The 17,044-nt window shown below is 46.7% G+C and overlaps 1 protein-coding gene across 11 annotated transcripts in view; it reads right to left on the bottom strand.

Moving 5' to 3' along the window:
- Positions 1-17,044, bottom strand: part of SNX29 (sorting nexin 29) — a 584,658-nt gene that overhangs the window by 554,341 nt on the left and 13,273 nt on the right. For 7 of the 11 annotated variants that reach the window (XM_063717589.1, XM_063717588.1, XM_063717587.1 and 4 more), the window contains exons 2-3: positions 7,713-7,774; positions 4,010-4,062 (exon numbers count right to left, since the gene is read on the bottom strand). In XM_063717589.1, the coding sequence (XP_063573659.1) occupies positions 4,010-4,062; positions 7,713-7,774 (115 nt within the window). Of the gene's footprint in view, positions 1-4,009; positions 4,063-7,712; positions 7,775-12,274; positions 12,356-17,044 lie in introns of all 11 variants that reach the window. The other 4 variants (XM_054534732.2, XM_024241395.3, XM_054534730.2 and 1 more) reach the window with 1 other exon arrangement.

The raw sequence follows: 17,044 nt of genomic DNA on the forward strand, positions 1-17,044 counted from the left end.
GGCTGCTGTGAACCATGATCACACCACTGTACTCCAGGCTGAGCAACAGAGCAAGACCCTGTCTCAAAAAAAAAAAAAAAAGAAAGCGTAATACTTCTGCTCCTTCTGAGGACTAAGAATCAACATAAATAAAATGTAGCAAACGCAGTCACAAACTATAACTATTATTATTAATTTTTTTTTTTTTTTTTTTTTTGAGACAGAGTATCGCTCTTGTTGCCCAGGCTGGAATGCAATGGCTCAATCTCGGCTCACCAAAACCTCCACCTCCTGGGTTCAAGCACTTCTCCTGCCTCAGCCTCCCTGCCTAGCTGGGATTACAGGCATGCACCACTATGCCTGGCTAATTTTATATTTTAAGTAGAGACGGGGTTTCTCCACGTTGGTCAGGCTGGTCTCGAACTCCCGACCTCAGGTGATCCTCCCGCCTTGGCCTCTCAAAATGCTGAGATTACAGGAGTGAGACACCATGCCTGGCTATTATTATTATTAATATCATTATTTAGGGACAGGGTCTCTATTGCCCAGGCTGGAACGCAATGGAGCAATCTCAGCTTGCCGAAACCTCTGCCTCCTGGGTTCAAGCGCTTCTCCTGCCTCAGCCTCCCTGCTTAGCTAGGATTACAGGCATGCGCCACCATGCCTGGCTAATTTTGTATTTTAAGTAGAGATGGGGTTTCTCCACGTTGGTCAGGCTGGTCTCAAACTCCCAACTTCAGGTGATCCTCCCGCCTCAGCCTCCCAAAGTGCTGGGATTACAGGCGTGAGCCACCATGCCTGGCTATTATCATTATTATTATTATTATTATTATTATTATTATTATTATTATTATTATTTTAGAGACAGGGTCTCTGTCTATTGCCCAAGCTAGAATGCAATGGCACGATCATAGCTCACTGCAGCCTTGAACTCCTGGCCTCAAACAATCCTCCTACCTCAGCCTCCCAAAGCAATGAGATTACAGACTTGAGCCACAGCGCCTGGCCTATTATTAGTAATAGTAAGCCACGTACTCCTTTTAGCCATAAACAACAGTTATCACAGAAAGAATTAACTTTTTAAATTCTATTATAAAATAGAACATTTTCTATAACAAAGGTTATGGTAGTAAATTCTATTATATAGGTTCAGTATTCCTTATCCAAAATGCTTAGGATCAGAAATGTTTGGGATTTCAGATTTTCCCTGACTGTGGAATATTTGCATTATATACTTCACAGTTAGGCATGCCTAATCCAAAAATCCAAAATCCAGCTGGCTTCCATGAGCATTTCCTTTGAGCATCATGTTGGTACTCAAAAAGTTTTGGATTTAGGAGCATTTTGAATTTTGGGTTTTTGGATGAGGGATACTCCACCTGTGTAAGAACACATTAACCTAACATTCAGAGTAGGATTGCCTCTCTCAGGAAGTGGACAGCACAGTAATGAAGAAAAGTGGTCAAGAAGTCATGGATACTTAGACACACACACAGCACACACACCCATACACACAGGCAAACCAACCCGGCCAGGTAAGAGGAGTCTTTCCTAATTATCTTTGCATCCCAGGCCCTGGAACAGTGATTGTACTGGAAGCTTTGGTGTCCAGCAGAATCACCTGGGGATCCTGTTGAAATGCAAATTCTCAGCAAGCTCCTCGGCTTCAGTCATACACACACACACTCATGCACATATACACATCCTGCTCCAGTACAACTAGGACAGGACTTAGACACTGCATCATTAATCAATAAGCCTCCCAGGTGATTCTGATGCAAGCAGACCTTGGATCCCTGTGTGGACCAAGGCCAGGCCCCATAGTAGGCCCTCAGGAAGGACTAAATTGATCAATCAGTCGAATGATCTAATGCCACAAACATATACTGAGAATCTAATGTACGACAGGCACAAAGTGCTTGTGTACGACACTGAGAAGTAAAATTTTAAAAAATAAATGGAGAAACACCCTTTTTTGCCTTCAAATCTCACAAGCTTCATGGTAGCACAGATATTTAAACACTTGACTACAGTACAATGTAATACACACACTCATCCGGATAACAAATTTTTACTAAGCACCTTCTAGAAGCTTCTAGCCACTAGAGAAACATCTGTAAACAAGACAGCAAAACATCCCTGCCTACAGAGAGCCGACATTATAGTGACGGGTAATAGGCAAAATTAAAAAGCCGAATGTATATGTAGTTTGTTGGATGGTGATATGTGCAATGGAGAAAACCTAAGCAAAGAAGGAACAGATAATAGGGTGCATCATTTTAAATCTGTGCCAGTTTCAAATCATCCATGTGGCTCTATTCCAGGAAGGTCTACGTGCTTTCTCATGGCTGTTAAAATTCTACAAAAGAACAAGGGTAGGAAAGAACAGAAAAAGGAACGACGGGCACAGGAGGGTGGGCTAGAGTGAGAGGGTGGGGGCCATGAACAGTTTCCAGGATGAGATGAACGTTGAGCAAGCAAGTTCCCTTCCCTTTCCTTCCCACGTAGGAATGTCCCTCCTGCCACCCCAGGGGCTGCAGAGCAAGGATCAGCTCTGACTGAGCTCACAACGCATTTGCAGCAAGGACTGGATGCCTATGTCTCTCCTACCTTTGCCAAGTCCTATGTGTCTCCTTGCAGCCAATGTTATCAGCTTATGCAATGATGTCAGCCTTTCCTGGGTCGTGAATGTCAACGGCCATTTTTAGGAATTTTTTTTTTTTTTTTTTTTTGAGATGGAGTCTTGCTCTGTCGCCCAGGCTAGAGTGCAGTGACACAATCTCGGCTCACTGCAACCTCTGACTCCTGGATTTAGACAATTCTCCTGCCTCAGCCTCCCAAGTAGCTAGGATTACAGGCACCCGCCACCGTGCCTGGCTAATTTTTTGTATTTTTAGTAGAGACGGGGTTTCACCATCTTGGCCAGGCTGGACTCGAACTCCTGACCTCGTGATCCACCCGCCTCAACCTCCCAAAGTGCTGGGATTACAGGCGTGAGCCACTGCACCCAGCCGAATTTTATTTTTTGAGACAGTCTCATCCTGTCTCACTCTGTCACCCAGGCTGGAGTATAGTGGCGCGATCTCAGCTCACTGCAACCTCCACCTCCTAAACCCTTAATTTTCCCCAAAATTAGCCTGGGTTCAAGCAATTCTCCTGCCTCAGACTCCCAAGTCCCTGGGACTACAGGTGTGCACGACCACACCCAGCTAATTTTTGTGTTTTTAGTAGAGACGGGGTTTCGCCATGTTGGCCAGCCTGGTCTCAAACTCCTGACCTCAAGTGATCCACCTGCCTCAGCCTCGCAAAGTGCTGGGATTATTGGCATGAGCCACCGCGCCCGGCCCATTTTTAGGAATTATTTTTTAACATAAAAGGAACAAATGATCGCAATAAAAAACGTGAAAAATACCAGAAAGCAATATTCCCAGTATTCTTACCCCTACTGCTACCTCAGGCCACGTTTTGGTGTGTTCTGGCCAGAGTTGCTATCTAACATAGCTAGGACCACTCCATATGCATAGAATTTCGGATCCTGCTCTTGTTACAACATATGCCTTTTTACTATATATGTAATTTTTAAATCACTACCTATGCATTTTTCTGTTGAAAACAAATTCTATATAAACATCATTTTTTATGGCTATATAACATTCCACCCCATTAATGCACTATATTTTATTAACCATTTCCCAATTCTTGGTTATTTAGGCATCCAAGTTCTCATAATTATTAATTACCCTGAAAATAACTTTATATGGAAAGATATCTTGAATAATTCCCTCAGAATAGATTCCTAGAAAGAGAATTATGGAAAATGTGGAGTGTTGGAGATGAGCAGTCACCGCACAGAGAGTCCACGGTTGACTCAGATTTCAGCGCTGCACCTCTTCGCTGCAGAGGCAGAGCTCAGAAGCCAGCCGCCTTCTGCCGCCTTTCCAACCTCGATGGTCAATGGTTTTAGAAGCCGGCTGCCTTCTGCCGCCTTTTCAACCTCGATGGTCAACGCTTTTAGAAGTGACATATTTACCTGCTGTCGGAATCCGAGGCAATCTCCTTTCTCCCTCCAAAGCGGATCTGGCACTGCACAGAAAAAGAAGCTGCTGAGATCAGCTGTTGGGATGGGACACTCAAAACGTCATAAAACAGCCTACACAGGGCTTAAGGGTCAGGGAGGGGACACGGGACCAGAAGCTCTGCATGCCAAGTGAGGACGTCCCTTTCCCCTGGGTATCAATCAGCACAAGACTTAAGAAGGTGCGCACCCCAGCCTTGAAGCTGCCACTTAAAGGAAACCCTTATCTCCCACTTGTACAGAAGCAAGCCTTGTGGGAAAACATTGCTAACAGAAAAACAAAACCACACAGCCATCTGTGCATTATCCAGGAAGCTGCTCCTGCCTGTCGGCAGCTGACTGTCTACCACACAGAGCTCTTCATGGGCGATAATTACAACTTCTACAAGCCTGTGCTGAATGGATCCCTTTGGATGAGCCCCAGAATTGTCATGAGTGGCTATAACGTTACAACAACACAAATTAAGCCTCATACGAGTCATCTGGTTGTGCGGAATGACAATTTACTGAGGGTGGGAAAAATAAAAGCGGGCTACTTCTTTTTTTTTTTTTGAGATGGAGTTTCACTCTTGTTGCCCAGGCTGGAGTGTAATATCGATCTCAGTCACCTCAACCTCTGCCTCCCGGGTTCAAGAGATTCTCCTGCCTCAGATACCCAAGGAGCTGGGATTACAGGCATGTGCCACTATGCCTGGTTAATTTTTGTATTCTTAGTAGAGATGGGGTTTCTCTATGTTGGTCAGGCTGGTCTTGAACTCCTGACCTCAGGTGATCCACCCGCCTTGGCCTCCCAAAGTGCTGGGATTACAGGAGTGAGCCACTGCGCCCGGCCCTGCAGGCTACTTTTTGAATTGGTAAAATTAAAATATAGATAACATAAACATTTCCATTTTAACCATCTTTAGGTGTAAATTTCAATTCACAATGTTAAGCAACCATCACCATTATCCACTATTCTAATTTTCTTTAAAAAAAAAAAAAAAATAGGTTCTCGCTGCGTCACCCAGGCTGAAGGGTAGTGGTGCCATCATAGCTGATGGTAACCTCGAATACCTAGGATCAAGAAATTCTCCCACCTCAGCCTCCCAAGTAGCTGGGATTACAGGAGCGTGCCACCAGGTCCAACTCATATTGTTTATTTTTTTGTAGAGACAGGGGTCTCACTATGTTGCCCAGGCTGGTCTCATACTCCTGGCCTCAAGATATCCTCCTGCCCCAACTTCTCAAAGCACTGGGATTACAGGTGTGAGCCACCGTGCCTGGCCTACTTCTGTCTTTTTCTTTTAAAGGTATAGTATCTCTGCTATGGGTAGCAGGCTTGCAGGGTTCCTAAACTTATTATCAAAACTACTACAATGTGTGTGTGTGTGTATCTGTGTGTGTCTATGTGTATACGTGTGTGTATATATATATATATAATTTTAAATGACATATTTGTCAAAACACAAGAAACTATACACTTAAATGGCTATATTTTATTATATGTAAATTATACATCAATAAAGTTTATTTTTGAAAGTCATGCAAAAAAAGTCATATGCAACACTTTAACCCTCAAAATAACAATAATAATAATAATGATAATAACAGCAGGCTAGGTGCGGTGGCTCACATCTGTAATCCCAGCAGTTAGGAAGGCCGAGGTGGGCGGATCACCCAAGGTCAGGAGTTCGAGACCAGCCTGGCCAACATGGTGAAACCCCACCTCTACTAAAAAATACAAAAATTAGCCGGGTGTGGTGGCACAGACCTGTAGTCCCAGCTACTCAGGAGGCTGAGGCAGCAGAATCACTTGAGCCCAGGAGACAGAGGTTGCAGTGAGCTGAGACTATGCCACTGTACTCCAGCCCGGGCAACAGAGCTAGACTCCATCTAAAAAAAAAAAAAAAAAACAGCAGTAGCTCTGGACATAAGCTCCACTTTATTTCTCTCTAACTGCTACCTTTAAAGTGGTTCAACTTGCCTCTTCACCTTATTATATTTTCCATTTCTGCAGCAAAGAAAGAACAAGCTAATAACATGGGCTCCAGATGTTACCATGTTAACAGAGGACCAGGTTTTGTCCAGGCCCTTTACCTACTTTAACAAGCCAATTCCCTCAGCAGCCATACACAGATAGGTGACCCAGTTACAGAAGAGCAGAGAGATGCTCAGGGAGGGTACACGAGTTGTCCCTGTACACACAGAGCTAAAGAAGTAATAAAGCTGGCCTTTAATTCCAGCTACGTCTGAGCCAAAAGCCTGTGTCCTTCCTACCATACAATGCCTCAAGGCTTGTGTAGATACTGCATTCTCTGGGCTCAGTTCAATACTCAACGTACACCCCGGCACATGTGGTGGCATGCACCTGTAGTCCCAGACACTCAGGAGGCTAAGGTGGGAGGATTGCTTGAGCCCAGGAGTTTGAGGTTACAATGAGCTATGATGGTACCACTGCGCTCTAGCCTAGGCAACAGCAAGACCTTGTCTCTAAAAAATAAAAAAAAAATTTTAACACACACCCCTATTAAAGTACTTACCTCCCTATAGGGTAATTACACGCATAATTATAACTGTCAACTGCCCCTTCCAAAAAGCGAGCTCCTAGAATTCCTAGATTTGGATCCTAGCTCTGCCTCTTACTATGACGCCTTGAGCAAGTTATTGGATCCCTCTGAGCTTCAGTCTCTTCATCCGTAAAATGAAACCAATTGTAGGAACTATAATCTCACAATGTTGTTGGAAGGATTAAATATAAAGTGCTTAGCAGAGAGCCTGGCACGCAGTGGAGGTGTGATCAGCGACAGCTAACAGCAGCATGCATCTGGTACATGCGGCAAGCAGATTCCAGTCTCACATCCAAGCTTACTTCCAAGCCCAGCCGAAGTCAAGCATCACAAACAGCATCACATCAATCACAGCAAAGCCACCTGGAGTGTCCACACAGCTGGGGGCAGCAGCAGAGGACCTCAGGCGTGGCCTCCTTCCTCCTTGTCCTAGCCTTCTTGTGCTCAAGGGTCCTAAGTCCAAACCACCACCTCTGCACCCCTCAGAGTTGCCCTCAAACACAACTGCTTGGAAATGAGACAATGAGATTTTGAAACCCACATCAATGCCTTTTTTTTTTTTTTTTTTTGAGACAAAGTCTCACTCTGTTGCCCAGGCTGGAGTGCAGTGGCGCAATCTCAGCTCACTGCAACCTCCACCTACCACATTCAAGCAATTCTCCTGCCTCAGCCCCTCAAGTAGCTGGGATTACAGGTGCCTGCCACCACACCCAGCTAATTTTTGTATTTTTAGTAGAGACAGGGTTTCACCATGTTGGCCAGGTTAGTCTGGAACTCCTGACCTCAAATGATCTGGTCACCTTGACCTCCCAAAGTGCTAGGATTACAGGCGTGAGCCCCCGCGCCCGGCCCAGTGCCTTTCTTGAAGGGACATCACTGATGGATGGGGTCTTCTAGAGGGCTTTGGAAATTCAAGACACAGGACTTCCTCCAACCCAACTTTGACCGTGTTCACTGCTCTACCATTTCCCGGGGAGAATGATTAGATCACTTCACTGTTCCCAGGTATAAAGTGGGAGTTAGTCTGTGTATGTTATAGGGAAGAAATGACCTACATTAATTATCTGACACTATTACTCAACCAAAAAGGCAAATGTGTGCTTTCTGCTTACCTGTTTCACTGCATCCAGCAGTCGCTCCAGCAGAAACTGTCTTTTGTCATTGTTCTGTGATCCTAAAATGCAATGAGGCTTAATTAGTTCTCTTTGATGCTCAGACACGGCTGTCCCCAACTAGATCAGTCCTTTCCCACTGATCTTTAACAAAATCAGTAGCACAACTAGGTATCAATAATCTGTATCATTGCAATGAAGTTTGGCTATTGCCTGTTACTGCATCAAAGGAAAACAGCTAAAGTAATTTTCCCCAAGTCTGAACACGTCTAGAATGGTCTGAAGGTTTCTCAGCCCTTGGCACGACTGACATTGTAAGGTGTTTAGCTGCATCCCTGGCCTCTACACACTACACAAATCCCTGAGCTATAACAAAAATGTCTCCATGTAATGCCAAACGTCCCCTGGGAATCAAAACTGCCCCCAGTTGTCAACCAGCAGCCTAAAATAAAATATAAGTTTCCCAGTACAGCGGGAACTGCTCACTGGCTGTTCTCACTGTCATCTCCAACATCCTTTTCCCATGCCACCTTCAGCAATCCAAGCTGTAAAACCTGATTACTCCTCTTCTCAGCAGCTGAGGTTGAACTTAAGCAGTCTGGCCAATGAGAAGACAGCAGAAGTAGCTCCCAAAGTTCTGGGAAAGTCATTCCTTTCTGATAGAAAGAAGAGCTATGAAGGGCATCGTTCCATCTTCCATCCTTCATGCCTTAATCATAAACATGTTGGGTGGAGCCAGAGTAGCATTTTGCCACCATGAAGTCATGAGCCTGAGAGAAAGACCTACAGAATCACAAAGACACCAGCCCTGATATCACTGAGTTGGTAAGCCAAGACTAGAAACAAGCTAACTTTCACAAAATAAATAACCCTATTTGTCCACACCACTGCACACTGGGCTGTTACTTGTATCCAAAAGCATTCCCAACTGACGCACATGACATACACTGAACTTCTACTTAAGAAGGTCTGGGGCAAGGGCACTTGAAAACACCAGGCAGACAGTTGTCAGAGCCACACCTGATCTCCCCAAGAGGCCCAAAGACTCCAAGCAAGATACAAAGCCCGGAGTATGATGCACCAGACACAGAGCACACTGACTTCAAAGGATACTGAAATTCAGATTCTAAGGGCAGATGCTCCACACTGCAGGCGTTGAATTGCCATCAGGCTGCTTCTGTCTTGGGCAACTCTACGTGGGCTGCACCAGGGAGTAGCAACAGGACATTATCTCAGAGATGGTCAGTGATTCCTCCAGGTCAAGCCAGGGCCAGCTGGTTGATAACAACCACTACCATGGGCTGGGCGCATCCTACATGCCAGGAACCAAGCTAAGCACTATGCATGCATCATCTCCCTTCATCTTCACATCCACCCTATAAGCCAGGATCCCAAACACAGATGGGAAAGCTGAAGCTCGGGGAAGTCAAGTGATTGTGTGTGTTGATCCACCCAGGACTTATTTAACTTCTAGTGTGTGTGAGGCAATGTTTTAAGAGCTGAGGACACAGGAGTTAAATGGTGTAAAAGAGCCATCTTCTCATGGAGCTAAAATTCTACTAGAAGGCCGGGCACAGTGGCTCACGCCTGTAATCCCAGCACTTTGGAAGGCTGAGGCAGGAAGATTGCTTGAGATCAGGAGTTTGAGACCAGCCTGGGCAACATGATGAAGCCCTGTATCTACCAAAAACACAAAAAATTAGCCGGGCATGGTGGCACACACCTGTGGTCCCAGCTGTTCATTGGGCAGAAGTAGAAGGATCACTTGAACCCAGGAAGCAGAGGTTGCAGTGAGCTGAGATCGTGCCACTGCACTCTGGCCTGGGTGACAGAGTGAGGCCCTATCTCAAAAAAAAAAAAAAAAAAAAAAAAAAAGGATAAAAGTAAACTAATCAATGAAAAAGTGTTAGAGAGTCACACTAAGAAGAAGAAACAAAGACAGTGATGGGATAGCGAGGAAGCAAGAAGGCTGCTTTAGCCAAGGCAGCCACTGAGGGCCTCTCTGCACAGGTGACATTTGAGCTGAGCCCTCTATAAAGAGAAGGAGCAGCTATGGAAAGATGGGGCAGGCCAGTGTTCCAGACAGAGCAAACAGCAAGGGGAGAGGCTCGGAGGTAGGACAAGCTTGGCTCTGGTCTTCCAGGACTAGAAGGAAGTTTGCTGTGGCTTGAGCAAAAAGCAAAAAAGCGGAAGGAAAGATCAAACAGGCAGGCAGAGGCCAGTCACATAGGATCGTGCGGGCCATGATAAACGGTTTAGACGGTTGAAATTTGAATACTAATTGGTGGAACAGTGATCCTGACTCAAGACCTCTAAAGCGTGTGTTAGGACCACGATACCAAGGATCCTGCCTTACCCCCAGGCCTGGTAATGAAACCAGACAGCAGATCCTTTGAGACACACAATAAAACAACTGACTCTTCAAAAAGTACCATTAGTATTTTTTTCTAGAAGAGGTTTCGATCAAGAATAGCCTAGACACCATTCCCACCAGCCATGAGGCATCTCAAGGCATCGCTCAGGATGGCTATAGACCCATCTGGCCAAGGTCCTCCAACACCTCTTGACACCTGTGTCTATCAATCAAACGCTCTTTGTTTCAGAATCCAGGGTTTGGATTCTGATCTTCCCTCCCTAACACCATAATAGAAAAAAAGTCAGGCTTGTTTTCTTCCTTTTTCCAAGTATGAGTGAGCCCGACAGCTCTACCTTGCCCTTGAACAATGCCAACTGGAAACTTGACAGGGCTCCCCGCACTGGAAATGCCTTTGCTATTTTTTTCTCATCATAAAAGCAATTCATGCAGGAAAAAAATAGAACAATAACAAATCGGGAAAAAATGTACAAAGAAAATAAAAATCTCTTTCATCTCCCTAGTGATTTTTTAATGCAGTGCTTCTCAAACTTTAATGTCCACACAGATCTCCTGGAGATCTTGTTAAAAAGCAGCAATTTGTTTTTTGGCGGTTTTTTCTGAGATAGGATCTCTATCACGTGGGCTGGAGTAAGTGGCACAATCATAGCTTTCTGCAGTCTCAACCTCCTGGGTTCAGTCGACTCTCCTGCCTCACCCTCCGAGTAGCTGGGACTACAGGCTCAGGGCACCACTCACAGATAATTTATTTATTTTTATTTTTTATAGAGACGGGGTCTCACCCCAGACTCAAGCAATCCTCCTGCCTCGGCCTCCCAAAGAGCTGGGATAATAGGTGTGAGCCACCACACCCAGCCCAAAAGGCAGGTTCTGGTTCAGGAGGTTGAGGATGGGGCCTAACTCTGTGTTTCTTTTTTTTTTTTTTTTTTTCTGAGAGGGAGTCTTGCTCTGTCACCCAGGCTGCAGTGCAGTGGCGTGATCTCGGCTCACTGCAACCTCTGCCTGCCGGGTTCAAGTGATTCTCCTGCCTCAGCCTCCCGAGTAGCTGGGATTACAGGCACGCACCACCACGCCCAGCTAATTTTTGTATTTTTAGTAGAGACAGGGTTTCACCATGTTGGCCAGGCTGGTCTTAAACTCCTGACCTCGTGATCCACCCACCTCGGCCTCCCAAAGTGCTGTGATTACAGGTGTGAGCCACCGTGCCCGGCCGACTCTGTGTTTCTCATAAGCTCCCAGGTGAGCAGATACTGCTGGCTCCTTTCACACTTGAATAACAAAGATTTAGCACCTACCCTTCCTGATATGCACAATGATCCTCGATGTCTTTTTTTTTTTCTTTTTTTTTAGAGTATTTTGCTCTACTGCTTGTTCTGGATGAGATGTCAGCAGCTTCCTCTGCCTTACTCTGCAAAGCCTCTTTTCATGATGGGGTGGGGGGAAGAAAAGAAAAACCTGTTCTTTATACAAAAACTACCCGAGATTGTGCAGGTCTCAACCCAGAGGCTCACACTCCCTGGCCGTGATCTGTCTGCAGGCAAGAAGCTGTCAAGTGAGATAATCGTGACCTCAGAAGGGGCAGCTGTGGCCAACTTAGCCCTGAATGAGCTTAAGAGAAAGGGGTCAGCCAAGCACAGTGGCTCACACATATAATCCCACCAACTTTGGGAGGCCAAGGCGGACGGATCACATGAGGTCAGGAGTTCAAGACAAGCCTGGCCAACATGGCAAAACCCCATCTCTACTAAAAATACAAAAATTAGCCGGGCGTGGTGGCAGGCGCCTGTAGTCCCAGCTACTCAGAAGGCTGAGGCAGGAGAATCGCTTGAACTTGGGAGACGGAGGTTACAGTGAGCCAAGTTTGCGCCAATGCACTCCAGCCTGGGCAACAGAGTGAGAGTGTCTCAAAAATAAATAAGAGAGAAGGGGGTTTACAAGGCTGCAGGGAGCACAGGTGGTCTCAGGACCACTTATCAATTGAGAGGAACAGTGGAGAGCACTGAGCGGGAAGTCATAAGGCCTGAGCTCTCATCCTGCCTGGCCTGCTTGCTAGCCATGTGACAGGGACAGTCACTTCCCTTGTCTGGCCACTGGTTTCTGCATGAGATCATGCCCTCCTAGCTCTACAGTCTATGGAGACTCTGCAGAGACAGGCAGGCAGAGCAATCAATGCTACCAGTCTCCTTACCTTCTCCCTTTGAATCCAGTGGAGAGTACAGCACCTCCGCCAGGGCCCAGAAGAATCTGCCAGCTTCAAATGTTGCCGCCACTGAGAGAAGCAGGAAGAATGTGCCCACCTAATGAATCCCAACCACAGGCTAAATCGTTAAATGATCTATTTAATCCTTGACAAAGAAGGAAAAGTGGTTCCATTCAGTAGAGAAGACTGCGACTCAGAGAGGAAAAGACCTTTACCCAGGGCTAGACCCACAGGAAGTGGCCGAGGAGGGATACATTTCTAAGTCCATGGGATCCTGGACCTGCCAGCTGCTAAGCCCTGCTCACCCTCGACCTCCATCACAACCTGCAGCAGTGGCCCAGTGCAAATTAAGCAAACACTTTGCCACACAGGAGCGATCAAACCCCATCTTCCTGCTTCCTCATCTCCAGGGGCAGCCCCCAGCCAGCAGTCAACCAGGTGAACAAGAACAGGCTTCTTTTTCTTTCTCACTTAGATCACCATCAAAATGAAAACAGAAAATGGAAAGGCACCCAAGGGAATACCTCCAGGGGTCCACAAACCTGTCGGAGAAATGCAGTTAGCTGACACTCCCTAACTCTACTCAGAAACTTCATGTGCACGGGAAAGTCAGTCACCTAGTTGGGTCTCTCTTTAATGTTTTGTTGTTGTTTGTTTGTAGATGGAGTCTCACTCTTGTCACCCAGGCTGGAGTGCAATGGCGCGATCTCGGCTCACTGCAACCTCTGCCTCCCAGGTTCAAGCGATTATCCTGCCTCAGCCTCCCAAGTAGCTGAGATTACAGGCTCCTGCTACCATGCCCAGCTAATTTTTGTATTTTTAGTAGAGACGGGATTTCACCATGTTGGCCAGGCTGCTCTCAAACTCCTGACCTCAGGTGATCCGCCTGCCTTGGCCTTCCAAAGTGTTGGGATTACAGGCATAAGCCACGCGCCCGGCCTTTGTCTTCAGTGTTTAGAACCCTCAGGATCTAATGTTTAATGTTTACAGTCCTTTGGGTCCTACATTAATTTTTACCACAAACCTCTAGCCTTCTGCCTGGGGTCGCCATTCAAGCTACAGTGACCTCCTAGAGAGAAAGAGCGGAAATTAAGAACAGGATAGTGTGGGTTAGAATCCTACTCCACCAGCCATGTGATCATGAGCAAGTTACTTAACCTCCCTGCTTCAGGCTCATCAGAGAACCTACCTCTTCGGACGATGAAATGAGGGAAATTGTATTATGCACCTACAACAGTGCCTGGTGTATACCAAGCGTTTAATAAAATTAGCTATCATCATCATCGTTGGTAACCCTTACCCCAAGGTATCAAGACCTCTGGCTCCCAGAAGTCCTTTCAACTAGCTACCTTCTCTCCAAAGCCCAGGCAAAGCAATTCAATTCAGGCCTCTGTGTTTGCTGCCCTGAGAGACAAAGGGGTGAAAGAGGACCCCTGGCACGTGGGGAGGGGAAAACAAGCAGGATGCAACCAGGCACTCTGGCTATATTCCTTCTTTAACCCTCGCAACCCTGGAGCTCCAGGTAAACTGGTTCCCATTCCACAGAGGTCAAGCCCCTTAATCAAGGCCACACAGATATTTATTTATTTATTTATTTATTTATGAGACGGAGTCTCGCTTTGTTGCCCAGGCTGGAGTACAGTGGCGCCATCTCTTCTCACTGAGGCCTCTACCTCCCATGTTCAAGCAATTCTCCTACCTCAGCCTCCTGAGTAGCTGGGATTACAGGTGCCCACCACCGCGCCTGGCTAATTTTTTTTGTATTTTTAGTAGAGATGGGGTTTCGCCGTGTTAGTCAGGGTGGTCTCGAACTCCTGACCTCAGGTGATCCACCCACCTCGGCCTCCCGAAGTGCTGGGATTGCAGGCGTGAGCCCCCACGCCGGGCCCCGCAGATATTTAAATAGTGGTATTTCGCTCTCTCTCCATGCAACGGTGGAGGCGATGTCATGCTAGACATTTCCTTGGTGAGATCCTTGTAACACATCAAGCAGGTACAAGCGAGAAAAGAAAAAGAAGGCAATGCTCTTTGAGTGCCCACTGTGTGCGAGGAATTCTGCCCAAGGGCACACAGTCAAGCAGGTGCTGCGTTCGAGGCTGAGCCCTGCTCTCCCTAACTCTCAGGCAAGTGTTCCTTCCACATACCACACTGTCATCCTGGTGGGGACCAGGGCAAGCTCACTGAACAACTGGGAACCTGAGCTGTGCTTACACAACTGGGAAGGACAGAACAGGTAAATCCATAGAGACACAAGGCACACAGGTGGTTGTCAGGGGCTGGGGCAGTAGGGGGTAGGAGCTACTGCTTAATGGATATGGAGTTTCTTTGGGTGATGAAAATGTTTTGAAACTAGATAGAGTGCTGATTGCACAACAATGCACTGTACTAAATGCCCCTGAACTGCTTGCTTTAGAACAACAGTTAATTTTTTGTTTTGTGAATTTCACCTCAATTAAAAAAAAAAATTCAAGAGATGGAGCCTGGCTCTGTCAACCAGGCTGGAGTACAGTGGCATGATCATAGCTCACTGCAGCCTTCAACTCCTGGTCTCAAGCAGTCCTCCCACCTCAGCCTCCCAAGTAGCTGGGACTACAGGCATGCACCACCACACTGGGCTAATTTTGTATGTTTTGTAAAGACAGGGTCTCGCTATGTTGCCTGGGCTGGTCTCAAACTCCTGGCCTCAAATGATCCTCCTGCCTCAGTCCCTCAACGTGCTGAGGTTACAGGTGTGAGCCACCACTCTTGGCCCAATATTTTTATGACAAGGACTGCAACAGGTAGATGTTGGCTGAGAAAATGTTCCTATTCTAAGGAACAACTACAGTAGGATTCTCCCAAGGGCCAGACAAGGTAACTGCATGGAGAATCCAGTCCCCATATTGAATCACACAGTAGAAAAGCTACGCCCAGCTGGGTGAGGTGGCTCATGCCTGTAATCCCAGCACTTTGGGAGGCCGAGGTGGGTGGATCACTTGAGGTCAGGAGTTTGAGACCAGCCTGGCCAACATGTGAAACCCCATCTCTACTAAAAAAAAAAAAAAAATTAGCCTCACGTGGTGGCATGCACCTGTAATCCCAGCTAGTTGGGTGGCTGAGGCAGGAGAATCACTTGAACCTGGGAGGCGGAGGTTGCAGTGAGCCAAGATCACACCACTGCACTCCAGCCTGGGTGACAGAGTGAGACTCCATCTCAAAATAAAATAAAATGAAATAAAATAATAATAAATTTACATACATTTATATTTTTATGAAATAAAATGAATAAATGTAATAGAAACCATGCCTTGCTTCCACGAGCCCCTCCTGCACCCCTATCTCCCCCTGCCTGGCATGGCTCTTCCTTCATGAGATGGCAAGTCTCATGGCAAAGGCCCTCTGTGACAGCCACCCCTGCCTCAGTTGCTGTTCCTAGCTCTGGCCCTTTTGCTCTCATTTCCTTTACCCTGCACTGAATTATCTATGCAGTGGCTAGAGCATCTGGAAGTGCAGATGAATACACAATAAATGACTTACTAGTATTACAGGATACACACAATGATGTTATGTGATTCATCCAATGTGCCCTGCAAAACTGCAATGAACACAGCATTTCTCTAAGCCTTGCGTGTGCATCTGTGGCGGGCTGCCTCACATGATTTGTTTCTGATTTTCACTGAACCTGCACCTTTAGCATACCCTAGAATGGGGGTCAGCAAACTTTTTCTGGAAAGAGTCCCACAGTCAATATTTTAGGCTTTGTGGGCCAAAGGGTTGCTGTCACTACCCAACTCTGCCACTGCAGTGTGAAAAACAGCCATAGATAATGTGTAACGAACAGGTCTTGGGCTGGATTTAACAGCCCACTGCCCTGGCAGAAATAATTAAGGATGGCAGGTTAAAAATTAAAACAATAGTGTCTGAGTTTGTAGGCCTTATAGCCACCGTGCGGTTAGATGGTTAAACGTGAGAGTTCCCCAGCAGGCTGTAGACCAGGCCCGCATCATAATCATGCTCCCATCTTCCCTCGCCCTCTAACCAAGGCCCCACATACAGAGTCTTGCAGGGAACAAGGACATCATCAACCCGTTGTCACTGCAGAATTCATCCTCAGTTACACTGGCAGGCATCTGGGATGCCTGGTGCTACCAGCCCAATGATGACTTTAGTGTTGCTGCTATTGTTTAACTCCCATCCCACCCCCCAAAATCCACAACCATTCCAAATAAAGAAATTGAAAGAAAGCAGAAGCAAAGGAGGAGGGGGGCAGAAAGGGCTGCCCAATACATGCCCGGGGCACATACAAGACCAGGAGGGACCCCTGCAATGCCCAAGGGGTCAGGTGAGGCATGGAAATGAGCGGGGTGGGTTGGCAAGGCACAGATCACAAGAACAGAGCAGGTGCCCCTCTCGAGATGGCAGCTGCCCCTCTCGAGATGGCAGCTGCTAGCCAGCTCTAGCAGACGGTACCTCACAGCAATACCAGCAATTGCCCCATCTCCTGGTTTTTCAAGAGAGGCTGAAAATCCAGCTTTTTTCTGTCAGTTAGTTGGCACCTAATCATACTCTTGTGAGAACAATGTTCCAGCCAACTCGACATGAAACAAACACAACACACCTGGGGCCAGGTCCGCCGCCAATCCGCCATACTGAGACATACGTTTAACCCTCACATCTACCTGGAAGGTGGGGGCTGGCCACCTAGTGAAACAGACAAAGGAACTGAGACTTGGAGACATTGATCATTTACCCAAGGAAAAGCTCAGAGGTGACAGACCT

The sequence above is a fragment of the Pongo abelii genome, chromosome 18 (genome assembly GCF_028885655.2).
Source record: "Pongo abelii isolate AG06213 chromosome 18, NHGRI_mPonAbe1-v2.0_pri, whole genome shotgun sequence".
Taxonomy (NCBI): domain Eukaryota; kingdom Metazoa; phylum Chordata; class Mammalia; order Primates; family Hominidae; genus Pongo; species Pongo abelii.